The sequence below is a fragment of the Cyanistes caeruleus genome, chromosome 3 (assembly GCF_971803275.1).
Source record: "Cyanistes caeruleus chromosome 3, bCyaCae1.hap1.1, whole genome shotgun sequence".
Classification (NCBI taxonomy): domain Eukaryota; kingdom Metazoa; phylum Chordata; class Aves; order Passeriformes; family Paridae; genus Cyanistes; species Cyanistes caeruleus.
In genome coordinates, this window is record NC_141703.1 from 64,375,982 (window position 1) to 64,400,760 (window position 24,779).

General features: G+C 36.8%; 1 protein-coding gene across 1 annotated transcript in view; it reads right to left on the reverse strand.

Annotated features, from left to right (window-relative positions):
- Nucleotides 1-24,779, reverse strand: part of FREM2 (FRAS1 related extracellular matrix 2) — a 126,456-nt gene that overhangs the window by 35,353 nt on the left and 66,324 nt on the right. The window contains exons 3-9 of the mRNA XM_086881449.1: nucleotides 24,115-24,261; nucleotides 21,692-21,922; nucleotides 18,882-19,007; nucleotides 17,744-17,995; nucleotides 4,010-4,159; nucleotides 1,937-2,146; nucleotides 1,574-1,771 (exon numbers count right to left, since the gene is read on the reverse strand). Coding sequence (XP_086737575.1) covers nucleotides 1,574-1,771; nucleotides 1,937-2,146; nucleotides 4,010-4,159; nucleotides 17,744-17,995; nucleotides 18,882-19,007; nucleotides 21,692-21,922; nucleotides 24,115-24,261 — 1,314 coding nt within the window. The remainder of the gene's footprint in view (nucleotides 1-1,573; nucleotides 1,772-1,936; nucleotides 2,147-4,009; nucleotides 4,160-17,743; nucleotides 17,996-18,881; nucleotides 19,008-21,691; nucleotides 21,923-24,114; nucleotides 24,262-24,779) is intronic.

Below are 24,779 nucleotides of genomic sequence, written 5' to 3' on the forward strand. Positions count from 1 at the left end.
TTTTATATTTCAAGTCTCTTTTGAGTGGGCACTCTCCAACTGTGTGGACCTTCACTTATATTATTCTGTTTGACTTTGAAGTCTTTTGAACTCCCACTGATCCCAACTGACAGTGAATATTGCCTTAAAAATGCTTCGGAGTATCAAACCTCTCAATTTTGCAATCACAAATTAATGTGCCCTGACCTAGATGTTCAGGAACCTGAACACCTTCTCTTATGCCTTCTACACAAGCAGTAAGACCTATGAATGGTGTTCAGCGTCTGGCACCTAGAATGACTTGGTGGGCTCTTCGTCGTGAGACTGACTCCTACACCCCAGACAAAAGGAACAGCACAGCAAGAGAGAAACAAGGTCAATTTGCTGTATTTTTTTCATCATTACACCTGCAAATGAGGTCAAGGGTCCTCAAGATGAAGAACCAGACCAGGTTGTTGACTGTGTTCATTTCCTGAGGTTGCCTTTTCCCCTGACTATAAAAAATAAATTTTCCCTTAGGAGAAGAAAATAATGCAAATCACTCACACTGCTTATTGTTACATGGGGAATGTAAAAACTGAAATGAAACTGCTGCATACTAAACGTGTGTAAGAAGCTATGGAGACAAAATATAATTCTAGCAGACCTCTTTGCTACTTGTCTTTGCAGAGAAATAGTAGGGCACACTCAAAAAAAGAGAAGAGTCACTTCCTAAGTGGCCCAGCTCCATTAATTCTTATTAGCTAGACTCTTTCCTGGATGCACAGAAGCTATAGCAAAGGTGTAGAGTACAGGGCAGCACTATAAGGTGAGGCCAGCCCTAAATAAAGACTGAACAACTCACTTTTTCAAGAGAATGATGATACATGTCTACAAAAATATGAAGGCTGCAATTTCTGTGATAAGGGCATACCAAGGATTTCATGCTGATGACAGAACTTGTTTAAGACTTGTAAAAAATATCATGTGTACGTGAACTTCAAAGACTAGAAGACCAAACTGCCTTCTGCGCAAGTAGAAAGAACTAGGCAATATTCTTTCAACACAGTAACATTTGATTTATTTGCATTTCATCTCTGATGTAAGATATTAAGTACCTGATATTGGTGGGCGGTCTTAGGAAAGCCTCGGTGGGAGATAAAATTCAAACAGGAATTAAGGAGCTATATACCCGTTGAAAGATCTATTACTCATTTCAGTGTAAGTCTAATGTATTTAACAGAAATCTGCTTAACAAAAAGCAGAACTTCTGAAGTTTCCTTTCTGACAGCAGATCTGTACTTGTACTGTGTTATGCCAAATCTGCTTTTGCTATCAGCATGCAGGCTGAACCTAAATGAATATATACTCTTTTGGTTCTTATTGATTTTCCTTCTAAGTCAGAAGTGAAGAAAACAGAGGCAACATCATCCCATTGTGTAAAAAATAAAACAACCAAAACCTTTGTTTTTCAGAGTGATCTTTTTGGAACTGCTTTATGAGAAGACACAAAACACATAAAAACAAAACAAACAAAGCAAAGGAAAGCAAAGCAAAAAAACAAAAAAGAAAGCATGGCAGACTAAAGGCTTCTAAAGTAAGATCAAGAACTTACCAGGAAGGAATGTGATGATGGAACTGTCAGTATTAGGACGTTCTTCAAAGTCCATCATAACCTGAGCTGAACCTTGCCTTGTATAGCATCTCACAGTGGATGTGTATCGGATATCCCCACTCCTATATATCATGGCAGAAATCTGCCCATCATTTTCATTGGCTACATACACAGATTCTTTAAACTGCATCTTTGGCACTGGGCAGGAAAACATAGAAAGCACATGTAAGGTACAACAAGTTATGGTACCTTACCTCCACCATTTCACATTTACTTATGTGACGCTGCACCAGATATAGAACACAAGCAGCCAGACAGCCAACGACTTAACACAGCATCTCCAAAATACAAAAAATTACTCACAATCAGACACTGAGTCATTAATGAAGATGGTGGTCTTGCTGGGCTCTCCAAGGGCAGCATTCATGGGCATTCTTAGCACAAGCTCAAACTTCTCTGTTCCTTCTAACACTGGCTGTCCAAGATCATCCAGAATTATCACACGAAATGTCTGCATATTGACTCCAGGGGAAAAATCCAAATTACGACTGATGCCTACATAATCTACTCCAGCTACCAATGGAAAAGAGATAAAAATAGCATTACATATAATTTTTAAAAAAAATTAAATCTATCATTTGGCAGTTAATTGTAGGTAAATATTTTTCCTTTGTAACATTAATATTTTCCAGATTCTGGCATTCATGTAAAGCAAAACTATCTTTTGGTCATTTAACTTGGACTGCGCAATAAAATAAGCCAATATTAATTAGTTTTTTGTTTAATTATTTGAGTCACAAATTTAGTCTGATTCCATTTTGTTGTAAATCAACAGTTATTCCAGAAAAACTAATGAAACTTGCTTGAAGTGAGAAATGAAAGTAAGCAAAAAGCTTTGAGAGAGACTCAAAGGAGGGGATGAAGCAAAGTCTTCTGGAAATAAATTTCTTATTATTTTGTAACAAAGATGGAAGCTTTAAGACTAATGTAAAAAAGAAAGGAGACAAGGCCAGTGAGCTGACTGGGGGAAGAACTGCTGTTCAGAGGAGTTGTTTAAAACAGAATGAATGGAAAACAAACAAAAAAAAATCTGCTCAGAGCGTATCAGGTGAGGTCTGACATCTTATTCTTAAAGGAAGATTGATCTGGATTTGCTTCCTTTTAAGCAAAGCAAACCAATCCATAATATGTCAATGTGAAGAAAGAACAAGAACCTGACTAAAACATGTCTTGGAACCAAGACATTAAAGGTATCTAGGACTTTAAGGAGGGACTCAGTTTTAACACTAGTTTTTGGGAAGAATAAACAGCCGAGCTGTTGAAACAAAGCTTTGGGGGAAACACTTAAACTGAAATTGAAGTCAGGTTTGGAAGTCTGTGAATTTGACAAAATTTGGCCAGATTAAAGGCCATCATCAGATGGGCACTTGCCTAAAAGCCCTAATGCTGTACTACCCTAGAGCTAAGGCTCTAAGGCAGGATTCCAGGACTGAGAGCTCAGAGCAGCAGATCCACAAATTCCTGGTTTTGCAGGGAGACAGCCATGTCAGAGCTTTCATGCTGTGACCAACAGACTAGAGAGCTCAAGAGGTGAGCGATTCTCAGATTTTAATCCTAGAGGTATTGGCACAATGAATGAAGATCCTTAGTGTAAGGGAAGGTATTCTTTTACCAGAAATAAAATAACTTAAATATTCAAGATTGGATAGAGACATCAGATCATAAAAGCAAGTTGAGAACGGAAGCAAACATGTATTTTTTCAGACTTAATAATTTTCTTTTTCATAAAAAAAGTAAAGTATATATGTTGTTATGTATATTATGTTATGCATATGTCATACATATATATTATGTTTCAATATTCCTGAAATAACAGCAAAATGATATTCAGGATAAGCATCCAGGAAGATAATTTTTATGCTGCCTCTATATGAATACCTTAGTTTAAACATTATGATATGTTTTGTGAAAAAAAATAGAGTATTTTTTTCAAAAAATGTGCTAAACACTTCTGCAGACAAAGGTTCTGCTGAAGCATCCAAGAACCACACAGCTTTTGAACAGGACAATAGCTAGTGATTTCTCATTGCCTACTGTAAAAATGAGAGAAGCAAACTCAGCATGCTGCCAGTAATCATGACCATGCCCAGAGTATGCTCTTGAGGCAGCAATCAATTGCTTTTGTAGCAGTCTTTATATGAAGATTTAAAGGCATTTCACTTAGTGCTATACTTCCTAGTGACTCTTACTCCTGCTTCTCTGAAATTCTGTAACCACTTAATTTGTTCTAAGAAGAGAACTACTAAGAGCAAGACACATAAAATTTTAATTTTACGTGGTTGAAACTGTACCAAGACCCACTGAACTAGCACTTGTGAAATGTAGCAGCATGTGCAGGGTAGCAGCAGTCTGAAATGGAGTGGAGCAATAACTCACCCTCTGCAGTTACTGGTTCGGATTTGCGAGACCTCACCGTAACAGAGGCAGCTTTGGACAGATCGGTTCCAGTCCTCCAGACACGGACCTCAACGTAGCCAGCACTCTCATCAACATAGTATTCGTCATTTCCAAAGTAGAATGCTGGTTCTGGTGAAAGAAGAATAACGCCCATAAACACTTCTTTACCTTACATTGAAGTTAACAATAGAGAATACTTTGCTCATCTCAATAAGTGAAATAAAGCTTGTTTTTTTAAGGTCTAGAATTCTTCTAGTTATTTTTGGCTTATTTTCAAGTATTGGTTTGTATGGTTTTAGTAGCAATTTTTGTATCACCACTGTGCTCTTTTTCTTGCCTCCTACATTTTCAACTTTTTGTGTCAGCACATATGAATCTGTGTACAAAACCAAATGTGGTATCTCATTAAACTTGTTTTAGTTGAGTCCTGCACATAAGCCAGGAAATTCCTTGCATTTTTCACTTTGTTGCAAATATATGAAGGTGAATACAGATAATGAAACTTTTACTTGAATGTTCTCACAGATTGCTGTTGCTAAAACCAGGCTGGAACATGACATGCAACTGGAACTACTCTTGGTAACATTTTCCAGCTAACTAAAGGGGCAAATACTTAATTTTAGTTCTCCCACACCTAGCATTTAAAACAAAATCAATCTTATTTCATGTAAATTGAAATTTGAACAGTCTTTATCTTAATGCTGAAGTTCCACAGCTCATAAGATAGAAAAGCAAAAAGTAAAGGAGATTAAGAGCTATTCCGCTTAACAGACACATTGTTTAACTTTATTTTTTCCTCCCTTTTCCAGTTGTCCTACCCACAGTAATTTCACAAAGCAAACAGCCTTAAAAACATATCCCAGCTTAATCCTGGATGTATATCATCTCCCCTTTTCTATCCTTTCCATTCCTGTTTCAAACATGCAAGATTAAGCATGCACAGCCAGTGCCTCAGCTTTCCCACTGCACAGCAAAAATCATCTCTACCTCAAGCATAGGAAGACCTACCCAAGTTCTCATGCTTCATCACAATTTTCTTATGGTGTCTTGTGAGAATTTATTAGAATCATGAGGCTACAGTATCACAAATGCATTTGAAATACCATGCAGCATACAGCCAACGTGAATTCAGTTGACAAAGATCACAGCAATTGCTCAGGACTCTATGAGCAGCACTGTGTGTACTTCCCCTTCACCAACCATAGGAAAAAAGCAAAAAATTCAAAGAAAATTACTGGAAAAGGTTATGGCTCTACAGAGCTATGCCTTGCTTACAGAAAATGTACAACTCACTCAAAGGAGGAATCATAAATACTTATTAATGGTAATTGAAAGTTGGGACCATCACTTCCGTAAATCAGATTTTTATAAGATTATATGTCGGATGCAAAAGCTATGACTTCTATTACATGGAATAAATGTTTTGGAATTGAAGAATCACCACAGTGTATGCAACAATCTCCTCTGGTAGATTGGTGAACCATGTAAAATAACAACTTAATTAAAACTAACCAGAAATAATATAAAACTTTACCATGTTATTACTAAGACAAAACTTAATCTGAGACAGCAGCAGTTAGTAAGTATTTTGGAACTGTATTCAAGAGTGAAACTGCGAGTTTTGGAGAAAAGAATTTTCTCTTCTGCATTCAAGACTTTCCTGTATTTCACAACTAATAAAGTTAAAAAAAACCCAAACCAAAACAAAAAAAACCCAAAACAAAACAAACCCACCCCCCAGCCCAAAACAAAACAAAACCCACAAAAAACCTAAACAAAAAAATTAACTCCTTGAATATTACTCATACATGAAAAACCTACAGCTGCCTCCCTACTTATCTGCTAAAACTGAAATCTTGCAATAAATTGATGGAGCTGAATGTATTTATTGAAAAACAGTGCACATTCATAGACTTGTTTGAGCATTATTGAAGCCATCAACCTTTGCAGGATGAAAGACAAACTTGGAAGAAGTCTAACTTTGGAATATGAAAACATTGTCAGTTCCAATTAATTAATTAATTAATTTTTAATTCAAGAGTATGTGTATTTAAACATGTGTGTATTTGTGTGCACAGACAGACAGACATCAATCTTACCTTATTTGCCCATAGAGGCTAGCTTGATTTTGTACTTGGAACTGTGAAGCTCTTATCAGAAATATTTTTAATGGGTGAACAGGATACACCCTCTTTACCTTTTGTGTAACTACTATTAACTTTGATGAGAGCTCTACTTACAGGGATACTGAAGCACTGGATATTAGATCTGCAAAACAATGTTGTCATTTCAGACATAAAATGTTCTTCTAAATTCCTAAGATGGACAAAGACTTCCCCAGCCTCCAGACAATAAAAATACAGAATGCCTACTAAGACCAAATCATTATTAATGTGCCAATAGTTAGATAAGGGCAATTAAAAAAATATTAATTCTGATACACTTAATTTCCTGAACAGGTATGCTTAGAGTTCAGCACACTTTCCCAAGCCTAATTTTGTTCTTATGCCCCAACGGTTCCAGAACATGATCTGGGCTTGGCTGCACCTCATTTTAAGCACGTTAGTGAGAGGTACTCACACTTGCTCTCAGTTTGCAAGGACAAAGATAGACAATTTCAGGTTTCCCAGCACAATGAACATGCAGGAGGACAGGTAGAATGGCTCACTCACTTTCCTCAGAAAAATCTGAGGAAGTGTGGAAGCATTCCCTTCTACTTACTGGCTACACAGAGAACTTAGATGATCTGCCTTAAACTAGATGGAAGGCTTAAAATAAAATATTGTTTGTTTCTTACAGCATTATCCTAACACTTGCTTTATTGCTGCTGAAGAAGAATCCTCACATACTATTCAATCCTGTAGTCACAGCCAAACAAACAAACAAACAAAAAATAAAATCTAAATCCTCAGCTAGCTTGCCTTGTATTTCAGAATGAGTTTTTCACACATTTTGAGGTATGTATGTTCAATGAAAGACACATTCTGCATGGTTACCCATCCTAGGCAACAAATCCTTACAAATGTTTTCTAAATTCATTTCCTGTAAGCTGTGTTAGTAGCTCCCCAGGGGAATTAGCAAAGCCAAGCTCCTAACAGGGAAAGCATTGTCTATCTCAGGTCATGTCTGGAAAACACTCTGCTCAATGACTGCAGGCTCACTTACAGCAGACCTTTAATCTAGTAATCACTCTGAAGAGAGACTACTGCAAATTTAATGGTTCTTCTTAGAGAAATAAGAGGAAGTTTTCTAAAGGTTTTTTTGTTCAGACCCACAGATTTCACTGGCATGAAGTTACAATAATCAGAGGAGAAAGGTTAGGAGCTTTAGTCCCAGGTTTCTTGGCACAGAAATGAAAACTTTGCCTTGTCCTTGTACTTACAGAGTCAGAGGCATATCTCAATGACAGCACTAGTCAGTCATCAAGAAGGAAAACAAACACACTTCTCATCTTGCTAGGAACCGGTCTAACTTTGAAGGCACATCGTCAAATCAGTGTGATAGCACACAAATGTTTATTTCAAAAGAGGCTTTACCTTTTAAAATTATATCCTAATAAAGTGCGTGAGGGAGACACTGCAAAAGAGTAGGTTGTTTACAAAAATCCTGTTGACAGGATATTTAGGACAAACACAAAAGAACAGAGACAAAAGTCTTTTGTGCTGACACCTTGGTAAGGCTTAAAATGAAAGTGAATTTCAGTGATATATGCTGCCAGTGATGCGCACACACACACACACACACACACACACACACACACACACACGTATATATATATATACACTCTCAGGAGGTTAAAAATAATAGAAGAAAACAGACATGGCATTTTGACATATTCAGATACTGGAACCAGGAGGAGCAGTCTTTACAAATGAATTTATGGCTCATCTTTTCTAGGGTTAAGACTATTTATTCCTAAAAGCTTTTGCCTTCCTTCTTTCCATGAACAGTACAAACAAGGCTGTGAACATGATGAATTGCCAGAGCTAGAAGTCTGTTGCGCTAATAAAGAAGGTGCAAACCAGTGCTTTGCAACCTTATGAGCCTGCTCTGGTACAGTCTGGACATGCTAGGGCCATGCTGAATCAGATGTAAGGAGCCCTGGTGGCTGGCACAGCTAATTAACTTGGACACAAAACCAGACAAACATGGCCAGGTTTGGCTGGACCTGGTCTGGCTCATACTCAGGCAACATATACAACCCTACACAATGCCTGCTTGCATTTCAGGATCAAAGCTGGCCTTAAAGGACTGATCTGATGACAATCTGATCTGTAACATAACAGATTCCAGTGTTATAAACATGAAGTGTGTGAGCTGTAAGTAGACCAGGTAAGAATGAGAGTTCCATTAGATATAAGAAGGCATGACCATCTACTGTTTAATAGCAGTAAAGGTCAACTTCTGAAATCTCTCTTACACATGTGTGCTAATAACACCAAAAAAAAGCCCAGAGAAACCATCCATTACAAAAACTTTATACTAAGACAATATCAAAGAAAACTTTAAAATTTGAAACTAGGTAGCACCATTCTGCAGCTATTTACACACACTTGAAACTATGCAAGCCACTGAGCTTGCATTTAGCACAATGAATTTAATTTGCCAAGTCATTTATTTTCACTGAATGCTGTAGAAGCAGGGGTCAAGATTACAAAGCTCAGTTCTGTAGCAGGTACCTATTGTGCAAATGCCAATAGCTTTTTATTTGATGTGGTCAAAACAGATTACTTTTCAAATTCATATGTTGCAATCTTAACAGCTTTCATCTTCTTAGCAGTGTTGTCATAACTTTTGCAATCAAAAAGTAAATTCCCCTCAGAATAAAAATTGCTAGTTTTAGCCAAATCACCACAAACATTATCTTAAGAAAATAATGTCTGCTTTTCCATTTGTCTCAGCAGACCATTTCTGTCAATTTACTTTAAAAAGTTTCTTAAAACAATTCTGCAAACACTTTAACAGTTAATAGGACAGACTCAAATTACGGCAATCTTTACCAAACACACTTTGATTTTGTAAGGAAATTGCAGTTTCTTTTTTAATCCACAATGGCAGTGCCTTATATTGGTTAGACTGGCTCATCACTTAATTACTCTCATTTTATGCAACTCAACCTAGTAACTTCGGTAGAGTAATATGGTGTGAAGCAGCAACTGCTATGAACAACATTATATATGGTTCACTTTTAATTAATTTATGACACACACTAATTTAGTGTAACACTCTACATTTTAACTCACCCTTTATGTTACTGCATCCATGCTTCAGTTTCTCCAGACACAGTACTACCACAAGCAGCACCTGCCTGGCAGGTTTGCAGACCGTGTCTAAACTCTCTGCTACATCAATAAGCAAAACTCAGATGTGAGCAAAGTAGCATGCTAAAGGAAGCAGACTACAGCTCCATCTGCAAGAGTGAGGATGGCAAGGAGATGGCTACAGTGATACTCCACCTCTGACCACCTGTACTTTCCTTCTTGACAGCCTGCAGCGTTTTTTGTAGCCTGGAGAACAGAGATAATTCTGATTTTGTTTAACGTCAGGCTGCTGGTCGTAAATGGTGTAGTAACAGCTCGATGAGCTACAGAGTATTCCTGAACAATGGAGAATAAAGACAATTGAGTGTATGAGGACAAGCTGTAGTTCAACTTGTTAAGGATGTGCCTTTAAAGTGAAAATGAGTTTTTCAACAATCAATTATAATGTACAAGATAGTAATGAGCAGTCTTAAATTGTTTCCCAGCTACAAATGGCATGTTATTAGAAAGGCTAATGTGTGCAGTTCACTCTAATATGAGACCTTCCCTTGAAACAACTAATTTACCTCTTTTGGTGTGCTAAGAAACATTGCTACCTTTCCAAAACACTAAATTCATGTATTGGTGAACTAGCACATACATGAAAATATTTATTAGTAGAGTAGTATTCTTACAATTCTTCCACACACCTTCAGAGTACAACCTACAGATCTTGATATCACTGGGATTATTACACGTGTTGGAGTTTTCCTATGTTCAGTCTGAGGACAGGACCAAAAGATTTTTCCTGCTGTATACATCAAGCTCTAATCACTTGCCTAAACCATTCCATAATGTAGGTAATTGCCTCCTTTGCCAATGGAAATACAAATATAAAGGCTTACAGATGAAGAAACAGACACTGGAACCTGGAGACACACCCAGGTATCATATTGCCTGCAGCAACCATCTGAATTTCACATTCACACTGTTTTCTACTGGCTATACCTCCCACAGAGTATGAAACCAGCTCAGAGTCTTCTAGATCCTCTATTTTTAAGATGAATTAGATTACTTTTATATAACAGGCCTGGGAAATGGGATCAGTAACAAATTCTCAACAAACTGATGAAACAGAGGCAGATAGATAAATGGGAGGGGTTGGCAGCAGCATTTAAGTATACCACACACAAGGTTTTTCATAAGGAGGCCAAGCTTGAAGGAGCTTACAGTCAGTGATTCACACATCAGGTAAAAAAATGAGGGCTACAAACAGAAATAGTATGAGAAGTTCAGCAGCAATTTAGAAATCAGACTAGGTAAAGATATAGTATGTAGCCATTTCTGGCTGATCCGACTTCAGATTTTTGCACTTTTTCTATTCAGTCACAATGCTAGTTACACTGAGTTTGCTTAACCAGTGGAAACAATTTCTTATTGGCTTTTCTGCCCACATACAATCAGAACATATTTAGCTCACCAAGGCTGTAGAAGAAAAGTATGCCCGAGATCCCTTTACCAGAGCTACTGTTACGGATGGGACTTTGCAGAGAAGACAGAGCAGAAGCCAGACTTAGCAGACCACAAAAGCAGAGCTCTAACAAAAGAAAATATGCTCTACTGTATGTTAAAACTTCTTGAATTCTGTCCCTTGGACTTCTGATCTCATTTGTGTGTGAGACAAAAGAGTGTCCTGACAGTGAGATAGTAACTGAGTTAATATTTTTGAGGATTTACAAGTTCAAAAGGAGAATCCATGGAATTAAAGCCCAATGGGCTACAATAGCTACAGTATCTTTAGGGTCTTCAAAGACTATGAGCAAACCAGCAAAGTCTCTGTATGAGGAGATTCAGAGTAAGGAAGATGATTGAAGAAGCCTTAGGAAAACTGAATGCACCAAGAGATCCTACTCAACTTGATTATCCAAATCTTAAACATACAAAGCACTCACTTGGTCACTAAATTCACTCCCTACAACCATATCCAACACTGAACAAATGATTAACTTAGAATGGTTTGCTAGGCATTCATTAAATTTCTAAACAGTGTATAATAAATGCAAGATCTACAGTACAAAGATCAATGCCACCAAAATACAATATCAAAGACACAAGAGACACAAGACACAAGAGAGAAAGCAGTTCAGTGTACTCTCCAGTGAATTGTAATAAACCAATAATACATTAGGGATGCAATATAAGTTCATACAAGAACACCACTCCATTAAACTCATTCTAAATTTAACAGAAGGTATAATTTTTAAACCTCATGCGTTTTTGGTTATTGGCTATTCTGTGTGCTTTGTGTACAAAACCAAAAGTTTTCTGTATTTCAACACTCTCCTTGAACTATTACTGCAATTCACATAGAAGTACAATACTCCTTGTGTAAGCAACCCATTTAAAACATGCAGCAGTGAAGGCTGAAGAGCTCTGTGCTCCACCAGCTGCATTCCAAAAAGCCATCTGAGGTAGATGTGACAAAGTACTGCCTGGAGGTCATGTTCTGCCCTCCTCACCTATCAAAGGAGCCCAGACCATAAGGTTGGACTGTATTTCTAATTAATAAGCAGATAAATAAAGATGAGATTAATCCAACATCTGTTGTTCACACACACATATATACACAAACACTCTAACAAAATGGGTCATACATACACAATAAACTGTAAGCAACAAATAATGCTAAGAAAGCAAATCATAAACGTTCCTACTGCAAGGTATGACATTAATTTATTTCTGTGATAGGCAGCAAACAGGCACTTTCCGAAATCTTGAAGGCTATCATCATAGACTGAACATTTTTCACTCTGTTGAACTGGTGATAATAAGAAGCTATTAGTACAGAAAACTGGGAGTATAATGCATGTCATAAGCTGGCTGTCATCCACTTTTTCCCTTGATTAGCTGCCAAACTGGCCACCAGCCACCAACTGGGGAAAGGGGAGGGGTCATATTGAGATTTTACTTAACAGGAGGACAAAAGATGTTAAAAGCTACACAGAAGTGCCAGAGGCATCAGACTCACAAGCACTGTAAAAACATGAAAAGGAGAAAGTAATCAGAGATGGATGTAGACAGGAAAAAAGAACTAGTTCACTATTTTAGGCATCTCCAGAGAGTGGTGATGGATAGTTGGCCAAATCTTGACTCCAGTCCATAACAGAACAGTGGGCATGCTCTGCCTGTAGTGTTCAGATTGTAATTAAAATTGGACAAATAGACTAGAAGATGTTAACTACCAAGATTAATCAACCACCTGTTCAGTTTAAGGTCTGACAGACCTACTGGCAAAGAGAAAAAGGCACATTTGACTGCCCGCCTTGGAGACCAATGGAAATAAGGAGATTCCAACTAGCCTTGTGAGATAAGGACGTTCCTCTGATAAACTATGTTACTAATAAAACACTTATTTATCACAAGCTGAAAAATTGACTCAGTACACACACTGAGAGTTAGCTCATACTGCCTGCTTGCTAGAAGCCAATGCAAAGCATGCATTTCTAGTGTAACATTGCAGTGCTGACTTTTCAGGCTATTGATAGTAAATATCAATATGTACTTTACTACTCCAAGGAAGCTGGACAAGGAAGCTGGGTACCAATTTCCAGAACATGGTCTAAGGATTTTCAAAATTTAGTTAAGTGTATGGAAAGTGACAGCAGGTGTTTTAAAGAAATCTCCATAAGACTGAATAATTAAACTATTCTCTCTGAGCTCAACATTCCCTTTCTGCATTAAGATACCATCATCCAGTTTATTCATCTGTAAAATATTCCCAGACAGTGCTATCCTCTGTCATGTGGATGGCATGAGTGATTGATTCTGTTGACCAGGTGTAGAGATAATGGTCAGCAAATCTCCAACACAAACCTGAGTCCTTTGCTTTCCCAGCCTTGATGCAGAAATGTCAAGAAGATGTGTGAGCAGCTTCTTGCCCATCTAATGTGAATGAAGTGGAAGAAATGTATTTAATGTACTTCCTGCTGTGAACAGCATGAGGCTTCAACAATTCCACTAAGGCAGGATGACTGTTTGTCAGCCTGGCTGTAAGGCTGTGTGCTCTCACGGCAACACTAAATACAGTAGCATGGAATTAAAATCACATGGGGAGACAGCCACTTACAAAAAACTTGCAGCACACAAAATAATTGTAAGCATTTTCCCCTTAGATGCAAACTTCCAGATCTGCATTCACCACACCTCTTCTCTACAGGTTTCCAAATGTGATTACAAACTGAGTTTTAAATTTGCCCACAACAAAAACCAAGTAAGTAAAAAAGAGTCTATATTAGCACAGCAGTCTAAGTACTGGGACCATGAAAAAGCAGAGCTTTGACTCAAGGCTTGTTAAAGCATTTTGTGTAAGACTTACTGCATATAATACAGTAACATTGTTAGTGCTGGAACCAAATTACAGGCTCTTCATTTCCAGATGAATACTAACAAAAGAGTTAGAGCTCATTTTTTCTCACTCTATGAAATTATTTCAGAGTCACTGCTTCAGCTGGAAGAACAGAGAGCACTTCCAGGCTGATCTAGTTTAGTTGCTAAGTGCTTGAGGATTAAGGCATTTCCATGGAAGAGTAGGGTCTGAGTGTTTGTGTGAGTCTTAAGACTGAATTTCAGGATTCCTCTGTCTAAGGGGACTGAAAAGTGCACATTAACCTCCTCTTCCTTTTCCTAGATGAATAATATTTATCTATTAAGTAAGGTGCCTCCTTCAAATGATCTTTATGCTGAACTCTGTGCTCTCCATGCAGTACAGATATGTCCTTCATGCCCAGTAGTACTTACACTTTTGTAATTTCAAACTAAATTTCAGTGGTGAGGTTTAGATCCACTGTCATAAACCAATGAATCAATGTATTCAGATGCACCAGGTACCCCTGGTGACTGAGCTCAACAATTTAGATACTTGTCCTAGGATGGGATGTTTCCTGGGAGTACATCTCTTTTCATTAACTATAGAAGAATTCTGTAACAGACTATTTGAATCGGATGTCTAAAGTTTTAGAGGCTAATGCCAAGTGAGATTAGTGCCGCCCCAGAAGTAGATGATTTACATTTACATCCCTATGCAAGCTTTTCTGCCATGGTTCACAGTTAGTAACCATCACATCTGACTCAAACAAACCATGTTTTTATTTTTTTGTGCCTTAACTGTAGTGGCATGTGTAACTTGAAATCCAAGATTTCCATGTGATGTTTTTTCTGCTGCTGACTTCATTAACTTAATCCTTTTATTTTTTTCTATCTAACTTTAGTACCTATCAGGAAAAGTCCCTTCCAAATTAGGAAATGTCCCAATAGCAGCACCAATTTGAAAACCACCATTCACAACATGTAAATATACCAGTGCATATTCTACATGCTACGATTTTTTTTTTCCAGATTTTGCTTTGGCAGCACAGCACAACTGTATAATCCCCAATTAAACTTTCCAGTTGTCTGGAATTTAGTGAATACACTGTAGTTCACTAGAGCACACCTCTTACTATTTTTATTGCCATGATTATATAGCAACTATGACATTTTAGTTAGACCCTAAGGGGATTCTCTAGAAATAAAAGACTGGATGGCAGGTGCTGAAGGTGAGTGTTAACTAATTCTCATTGAATGCCAAAGGAGATAAGGCAATGTTGGTAGTGCTGACTTAAGTTTCATAGGAAAGATCTCATGTAGTATTATTAAACTTTGACCTTTGCTATTTCTATTGTTTGGCCTGAAGAAGTCAATGCATAATGTTAATTCACTCACATTACTCAGAGATATCACTTAATGACACATTTGTCCAAAGCAACTCCGTTAAGTAGAAGATGAACATAAACAAACAGAAATATACATCAGTAGATGTGAACTAGAGACAAAAGTGGACCACAAAATTTAGCATTACAGCATTACTACAGCTGATAGGCTATTATATATGTGCTAAATCTTCTACTGACCTCTTAGACATCTGAATTAAATCTTACTGTTAAAAGCTAAAGAAAATTCCTTTTTGGTTTTTTTTTTTCACATATCACACTGGTTTAACTTAGTAAAATGAATTTACTAATAGTAATTAATAACCAATGCTGCTTAAAATCCTCTGCTTATTTATGCAGAATTTCAATCATGACTGCCAGGGTGCTAAATTGCTCACATCTTACATAAATATGTGCTTGTATATATATTTTTAAGTGTGTGTGAATACATAAATATGCAAAGTGTAATCTATAATTTATCTACTCTGTAGTCTGTACTTTGTTTTTTATAGAAAAGGCAGTGCAACAGATGTCAGATGAAACAAAATACAGACTTTTCATTCTTTATATTTTTATGCAAACTAAAAAGAATGTGGTAGGAAATTTTATTGGTAAGTGAATTGTTGTTAAGTTTTTGCATGTGCTGGAATTCTTTGTGGGAGTTCTTTCACTGATACAGAAAGCTAAAAAGGAGTTCTGTCACATCATTCCAAATACCACATATCAACATTCTGGGTGTAAAGAGAAAAGTGATTGTTTGCAAAAAAGACTTCCAAACCTTTCCTTCAAAGACACCTTATCTTTCAATATCCCAAATATTCTTTACTCCTACCACCATAGATATGTCAGTTGCTACATAATGAAAACATTCTATTCTAATTGCCCAAACACTTCCCCTGCTTTTTTAATTAATAGTATAAGATTATTCTTTGTTAAATTAATTTGTGTAGAAAAGTTTGTAGCTCTGAGGCAACTTGTGCTCATAAATGCAGAAACTTAAAACTGAACAGTGGTACACAAACTAAATTACTTCTGCTTTCTAATGGCAGTGTTAAAAGAGATTTCTCATTTGCTTCCCTAATATTTTGTATGGGTTTCATAAAATAATAAGTTTTATACTCTCTTGTGACTGGGAGTAACTGAGATTTCCACTGGAGTCAGATGGTCTAATTTCAGCTCATTTCTGATGTTAACTAGTATCTTGGATAATCATTCTCTCCATCCCAAACTCTCCACATATATTTTAAGCAGTCAGAACACTTCCAATTTTTGAAGAATCAGCTTCAGCATGAATACATAATTTTAATAGCTACTCTCAAAATATTCTATACTCTGCTATGCACAAACTTTAAAGTTCATGAATTCATAAAATTTATTCATACAAATCAAACTGTTGTAGAAGCTCCTAAATGAAAATTTGTGTTTGCTATAATAGCAGAGTCAGATAAAGATTTATTTTGGCTTGCATTCAGTATCAGATCTCTTGCTTTACAAGACATCTTTTTTCAACCTGTTGTAGTCATTAATGCTATATGATTACCCAAATGCTGCATAGAGAAAACAAAGTCACTTCTGTCACAGGATTACAGGTGAGAAATTTCAGGCAGACTGAGTATTTATGAGGCAATTAGATGGGTGTGGACTTCCTGCCTTTAAGAGCTGCCTTTTGTATCCTTACCTAGAGAGAAATCACTGTGCTGATAATAATGGTCTGTTTTGGCATCAGACTTTCAAAGAGTACTGCACTATCTAATTCCTCCCTTTAGTCTTTAAGGAATATGATGGTGTCACAACAGATGGTTCATGGCCTCACAGAGAGGACTTAAACAGCTTATCAGTAGTCCTATCACAGAATTTGCATTTGAGATGTCAGTCTCCGAACTCCACACATAAATGACGGAAATTGTACCAGGAAGCTTTCATGCTACTTCTGCTTGAAAAAGAGTTGTCATACCAATGCTGAGACATTAAAGGAGAGGCTTGAGGCAGCAATAATACATGTATTTTTGAAAGCAGTTGGCAATACTGCATTCCGATTCTACTCTACCTCTTTTTCTAATCACCACCAGAAGTGCCCCTTTCAAAGCAATGCTGAAAACTTAAAGCTATTAACCAGTTGAACAAATTACATAATTCGGTCAGTATTTCCTTACTATTTGAGGCAATTTCTAAAGTTTAGTAACACTAAACTTTAGTGTTACTAAAGTAACATTACTCTTATTTTAATATTTGCTTTATTAAAAAGACAAAGAGAGTACAAATGGACACTTCTACACAGAAATTCAAATGCATCAAATCAGAAGAAATATGCCTCTTGGGATCTGCCAGACAGCTTCTGCCCCCTCAGGGCCACCGATAGGGCCCTCTGCAGCATGACCGAATGGGCACAAAGGCTTTGTGAACACAGAATCACAGAAACAAGGCTGCCCATGCAAGGTAACATCTTGGATTAGGTCCGTTAATGTGTCAGAAGAGAAAGGTGCAGCTCCTTGCTCTGAATCACTGCTCATGTGACTTTCTCAAACAATGAAATAGCAATACTAAATACTTTCAAAAACCCACATAGGTTTCCAATAGTATTTTCTTATCTCAAGATGGAAGCAGCATGTGTTTTAACCAGCAGGAAGAAAATCAAAACCCTTTTTCTACATGCTGATTTGATTGTGATGTTATTTGTAGTTTCTATCCTGCATTGGAAATATCACTTCAGTTGTATGATGTCTTACCATCATCCCTGTCAGGTACAATGGTAACGCGAGTCCTTGGGAATTCTGCACCAATTCTTCCACCCATGGGCATGCTCAGCAAAACATCAAAGGTCTCAGCCTCTTCATACAAGGAATCATCGATGATGACGATCCGACACATTTTCTCTTGTTCGTCTTTGTCAAAACGTAGAATGCTGATGTGATCCTCTGGCCTGGATATGTAGTCAGAGTAGGAAAGCACAGAGGTTGGGGCAGTGCCAGAGGCTGTTCCTGTGGCATAAAAGGAAAACAGTCACTATACATGCCATGGTTATGATAGTCTCCTCACAGAGGTGATATTTTATTTTCATTATCTTTTAATTTCTGTTTAATTTTTGGTGATAAGATGGGCTGTGGACAAGTGCCCAGGTCCACGGACTCACTTCTGAGGTCTGTACTACTTTTGTATATGATACAATGGAAAAGTGTGGTTCTTTAAATCATTTGCACCTTTTCAGTGAGAAGGAATTTTGCCTATCATAAGAGAGACAGAGTGACAAAATAGCCCCTGTGAGGATTGCCAGTTAACTACCTTAGCACATTTTACCCATATTGAAGGCACCAGTGAACTAGAACAGATAGAATTTCATGAAAACAAATTATTTAGATTCTATATAACTTTACACAAAATATTGCTTCAGCTTTCCAGATAAAAAATAGTAATAAAACTATAGGTGTAGAAACCCCATGCCCTGCATATGTATAATTAGTAAGAGACTGAAAGTCAGAGGAAGGACAAATTAGACAGTTAAGGAATATCATTTTGTATAATTTTTTTCAAGATACAAACAAGTGAAGGATAGTCAGGGCAATCACTGCAGTGCTTTCAGTTCCTATCATTTTCAGATATATGGGGCTGCATATAAAAATCTTGCAGAAATATGAAGAACACAGATCCTCTTCACCTCTCCATGATGATTTTTAAACTGCATTCAGTAATACTCTTTGACAGATTGCAGAGATGAATATATATCCAGTTGAGACTGAAGATATTTAGATGAAAAAGTAACAGAGTTATAAACTATTTTATCATAAAATAGATAGAATAAATATTTTCTAAATTTCTGTCTCTTTTCCAATTTTGCCTTTTTTGTTATTCTATAGGAGATTCTACTACCTTGTTGAGTGTAGCAGATGACCATCAGTTCCTGACTCACATCTCCACTTCTTCTGACTGGAATAAATAACTCACCAACATCTTCTTCAATAGTATAGGTGGACTGAGGAATAAAGACTGTTGATTCTGCAAAGACAAGAACCTCATAAAGTCACCTGTACATAAGCTAAGAGCATTTTTGATAGTGCAACAAATAGCCTGCATTTACTGGCAACGCTACAAAATTATAAGTAAAACTTGGAGGGTGAGAGAAGTAGATTTTCTTAGTGTTTCAGAAATGGAAAAGAAAGTCCCATCATTAGGTCTGAATTCACATGTCCTTATTAAGTGGTCTCTAACGTGACTGATTTGTTTATCTAGGATTAATGGTGCAAGCCAGTGTTCGGAGAATTTGTCCACAAAGTCTATATTTTTATTATTTCCATGGTATTTAATTATTAACTGTTAACTACAGAAGCATCAATAGCATAACTCACACATAGGCTGTGGTTCACCAGGGCCGTTCTTTAACTTAAAAATAAAATAACCAGGAAAATCATTTGGCATTGAGGAGCAAGGTTGAGCTCTTGGCATCTTACTCTGACTTGCACATTTGATTTGAGTTGGTTACTTGTCTGCACTCCTTTTTTACTAAAAGGAGACCCAGTCCATACAGCCAGTGAAGTCTGAGAAGCAATCTCACCCTAAAATGTATCATACAAAAGGATATCAGATCATTTTTCAGGGAAAAAATCCACTAGGATGCATTCTGAACGCCTTCATTATTTTATGCTCATATAATCAGATTGTGGGATTTTGTGCTTTTACTGGGATTCAGGATCAATTTCGTTGTTCTCTCAAAAACTCAAGAACAAAAGGTTGCTATGCACATAATTATCAAGCACCTTTACAGTTGCATTAGTCACTGCAACCCAAACAGAATATAATTCCATATAATATAAAATTAAGTGATATCAGCTGACTGAACAAAGTAAATTTTTCATCATTTCAGAGTACTTTGGTAAACAGTGTTCTGAAAATTGTAAAGTGACTTCATTGAAAACATGTTCCAGGTTTTATTTCTTCAGCTATTACTAGCATGACTTAAGGTCAAAAGCCTGCCTTAAAAATGCTGTAATTCAGGTTTGATAACATCTAGGGTACTCACTATTCTGGCAAGACAAAAAATTCAATGTGAAAAATATCAAAGTCCTATTTTTTTTTTTGTTTTAAAGTAAAGCAAATGGAAGTATTAAAAAAAAATCCCATGTCATTACTTCTATTTCTCCCTTTAGAATTTAGTTGGCAAAATAAACTCATTACTTCTAAAACATGCAGGAATCTGATTTATTCAGTTTCCTCTCTCTCTCTCTCTCTCTCATAATTATTCAACTAGGAGTAAAATGGCACTACAAAAGTTTAACAGACCTTATGAACAGCATAAAAGCTTGGAGGAGAATGAGCTACACCATCACAGCCAGTATGAAAAACTACATCCCTATGCAATTAATATTTGGGATAAAACATTAACTAATGTCCCAGAGAGGCTGGTACAGCTTTCTGAATAAACTCACAGTTTGGATCCTAAAGCTACACCATTCAAATCAATGATATTTTCACTGGAAGCAGAATGAAACTTTTGATGTTCCCTATTCAATGATGTTTGTAAACCCTGAGCTTCAAGAGACTGCTAGTAAACACAGTCCTTCCCCTCAAAGTTTTCCATCTAGTTTTCTTCTAGGTATTCTTTGATTTGCAGCTGTACATTTGATTTTGCCCTCTGCAACTTCACTTTATGTACGATTAATACAAATTCTCTGGGACTGCAAAAATTTTATCTTACTGTAAGAAATATAAAATACTGTTGTTGGCATAAAGAAGACTCAGCCAATTACTTTTAACTGTGCTATCTTACTGATCATAGAAAAGATGAGATTTAACACATTTTCAAGCAATTTCTGTGTCTCATACATGCTGCTATTCAAGTTAAGCACTATTTTTCTCAGTGATTAAAAATGGATGTGAGATAAGCTCTAGTTTAGCCTGCATTTGTAACCAGGAACTAAGACACATCTCATAATTTCCATGCCCAACACTCTTAAAAAGTTAATTAGGGAAGACTATATAGTTTAATTTGTAATGATCATCCAGCACTTAAAAGATTTCTTAAGGACAGTTCTGTGTGACTACAGCCCACAGGTTCAAGCATCTGGATGCAGCTGAACAGATGTAAAGCAACCAGAGCATGCTCTACTTATTTTTAATTGTTTTTTTTAAATCAGCTTATTTCTTAATTTATATTTAACCATAATTTTATTTGTTCTTAACACAGTGTGTGCAACACTTGGTCTAATGAACTTCACAATTACTGTGCTTCTCAGGTTGATATCAAGGCCTTAAGAGATGCAAATAGTTTGCTCCAAGACCAAACCTGTTGTGATCAACCAGGCTAGACTTTCCTATACCATCCTCTCCCACATGAATTACTGTGGCAGAGTAAATCAAATCATCCTCCAGCCTTCTCTTCAGACACATTCAGTCTGCAAACACATTTAATGGAAAACCTGTTATACCCAAAATGAAAAAAAACAGAGCCCCTAGAAATAACATCATAAAAAATGCATGTATTTCATAAAAACATGCTACCTGAGTAAGCCCTTCACCAAACAAAGTGATAGAAGACAAATGGCTACCTGATGCCCAAGACTCTTTTCAGAAATATTTTGAGGACAGTTAACCTTTAGTATCCACTGTTACTCACAGCATTTGCCCTCCAGTTTATCTTTTGGTATATGCACATACTGGCAGTACAGTTCTGGAAAGGTTCTCACCATCTCCTGGGTCAATAATTTCCACTGTGGATGCAGCAGGAAATTCCAGAATTGCCATGACGGGCTCAGAAAGAACAATTTGAAAGGACTCAGAATGCTCATGTTCACCGTCACTCAAAATCCGTACTCGCCACGTAGCTGAGGTTTGACCAGGATTAAACTGCACTTGCTTCTGGGCTTTTCCTCTGAAGTCTTTATCTTTCTTGGCAGTACCATCTCTGGTGCTAATACCTGTTAAAATCAGAAATTCAGGTCATTATAAACATCACTGGAAATTTTTCTCCCATTGTGTCATCTTTAAAAGACGTGTAGAAAAAACATATTTTTAACAAACTGAAAACATTCAAACTAAATCCATCACTCTTATCAATTTTATTTTGTGTGTCACACATAGAGGTGGAAAAACTCTACATTCTCTGCAGTTACATCAAGTTTCCATTTCCCCATAATTAGATTATGGATGTCAAAAAAGGACAACAGACTTTCCTCTCTCCTTTTAGTCCTCTGGGCTCTCTTCTTTTCTAGAACATTTAAATAGCATCCTGCCTGAAATCCTAGAAGATTTTTATTTCTCTTACAAAAAATAAAAACACCCCTGGAAATTTCAGACTTTAAAGGGAAAGCTAAGGAAAACACAAAGACACAAAGGAAAATATACTGAATGAAAATGAAAGAAAATGCAAAACCTGAACCATTGCCCTTATTCCTATTGGAATAAGAAATTTTAAAAATTATTATCCTCTTATTTCATTGACTGCATAATGACAATCATTAGGTTAAAATGAAGCTGAAGCTGCAAATCCATAGGAAAAAATTCAAACAACTCAATCCAGAGAGATGGCACAGGTCTTTCAGCCTTATATTCAGACTGCTCTGAAAAAGGTTTTCACAGGCATTTTACTCCCAGTTTAAGGCTTTCTGAAAGACCCTCACAGAAATTAGGAAGTATTTGAGAACTATCTCTAACTCCCAATGTGTTTGGCCTTGTTTAAATCCCACAGTACAACTGAAATCTCAATATTTTCTCAGGTTTTCAGGGAAAAAAAACCCCCAACCTTTAAACTTCTCCCTTCTCTGTTTCTTCCAGCTGCATTGTTTGATGTATTGAAACACATGACCTTTCCCTACAAACCTTGGCTTGCTTTCTTCAGGCTTGTGCCTTGTCCTAAGTCATAGCCAATTTTATACACCTTATAAACCTTCAGCCCCTTTGGCACTGCATAAAGACCAGAAAGGCCAGTAAGCATCTTGGCCAGTATGTTTTATGCTCTTTCCAATTCTGTAATTCCACCTGCAGGATTAAGGTAGTCAAAGGCAAGTTACTCAAGCTGGTTTTGCAGTTTTTTCAGTCAGCTCAATACTGAAACTGACCCTGAATCCATAGGTAGAAAATGTTGTAAAGACTCTATCTGAAGGATCAGAAATCACATCAGTACCTGTTATTCAGTACTAGTAATCAATTTAAACCACACATGCTTAACTATGTATTTATCTCTTCCCTTCTTTTTCTTTCATCAAAAGAAATAAAGTTGGTTCATTGTTCAAAACATTGTCTTTTAAGTAAGATCATGGTGGTTAAGGTCTGTATCTCCTAAATCTCATGCTAAAATACGTGTCCCTACTGCATCTCGCTACCTGAAACTCAGATTTTTAATCAGAAAAAGCCCTAAACAGAACCTTTCCAGGAAAATGCTTACATATCTCTGCAGAAACAGCTTTAAATTGAGTTTTCTCTAAGCAGTGTAAGCTCACCACAGGTTTCAATGTGAAATGGTACAAGGATAATGTTCCCTGATGGAAATGCACCAGAGGAGGAAATAGATCCAGAAGACAGAAACAGGTGTGAGGTTGCAGAACGTGATAACACAACCCTTTTTTCACCTTTTCCCTCCCCAGACACTGCAAACAGTTTTCAACACCTCCTGTATCAGCCTCAGTTGACTGCCAACACTGAGTGAAGAAAACGAGCTTAATGCCCATCGCTGCTGGTCAGAGCAGCTCACAACAGCCTGCCTGGAAAATGATATATGTTTATTGTTGTCTCTTCCATTGCTACAACTGCATTTTTTCATTATAGGGAAAAGGAGATCTGGAGAAGACCTGTATTCTCTGAAACAAATTAACAGTGGTATCAATCAAATCAAAGAAAGAAGGACCATGTCTTGGGTTGTTTACTCAAAAATTAATTGCAGAAGACAACAAAAAAAACCAACAAAACACTAAAGGCAAAATTTCATTATTGAACTAAAGAAATCATATACATAGTATATAAAAGACACATTCTTTAACAAATAAACATATTCCTTTGAATATAGTTTGCTTATCATGAAACAGCAGTTATAGGACAGCTGTATTGATACATTATATCAGCTGGCTGGGAGATGATTTATAGAAGCAACTGATAAGGTTAGAATTGAACTTACTTATAAAAGAGGTATCTCCCAGGTAACCTCTCCGTTTAAGAACAACATCAAGATATTTGGAGTCTTCATTTACTAAGTAATACTCTTTTTCTAAAGAGATCCATGCCCAGTTTAGGCGAAAATGTTGATTCTTCAGCTTATTGCCTCCTGCAAAACAAAATTAAAAAGATGTAATCATAACTTTTAATTTCTGTTAAATTACTTTGTCTTTTGAAGTTAATGCAACCTTGTATCCTGGGTAAGGTATGTATCTATCTGGACATCACAAGCCAAAGGTTTTAAAGATTTAAAACCAAGAAATTACAAGTAAAGAACTCAATCATATCACATTTTCTACACATAGGAGTTGTTTTTTTTCCTTAGATGCATACAAACATAGTGCACTAATTTTCTTATATCTCAAGAGAAAAAGATCAAGAATAAATAAAAGTGTATTTGGGATGCCTTCTGTATATCATCCTAATGGATGTGCTTTCTATTACTCTAGAATCCTGTGAGTTCTTCAGCAATAACCAATAATTCTTTAGCTGCTCAGCTCACTGATAGGGGATGCTCACTTGGATACTGTCTTCTGGGAATGCTGGCCTGTGTGGGAGACTGTAGTCTGATTTGTCTCCCACAAGGTGCTGCTACAGAACAAGGTTTGCTCAGGTAACAGCTGTCTT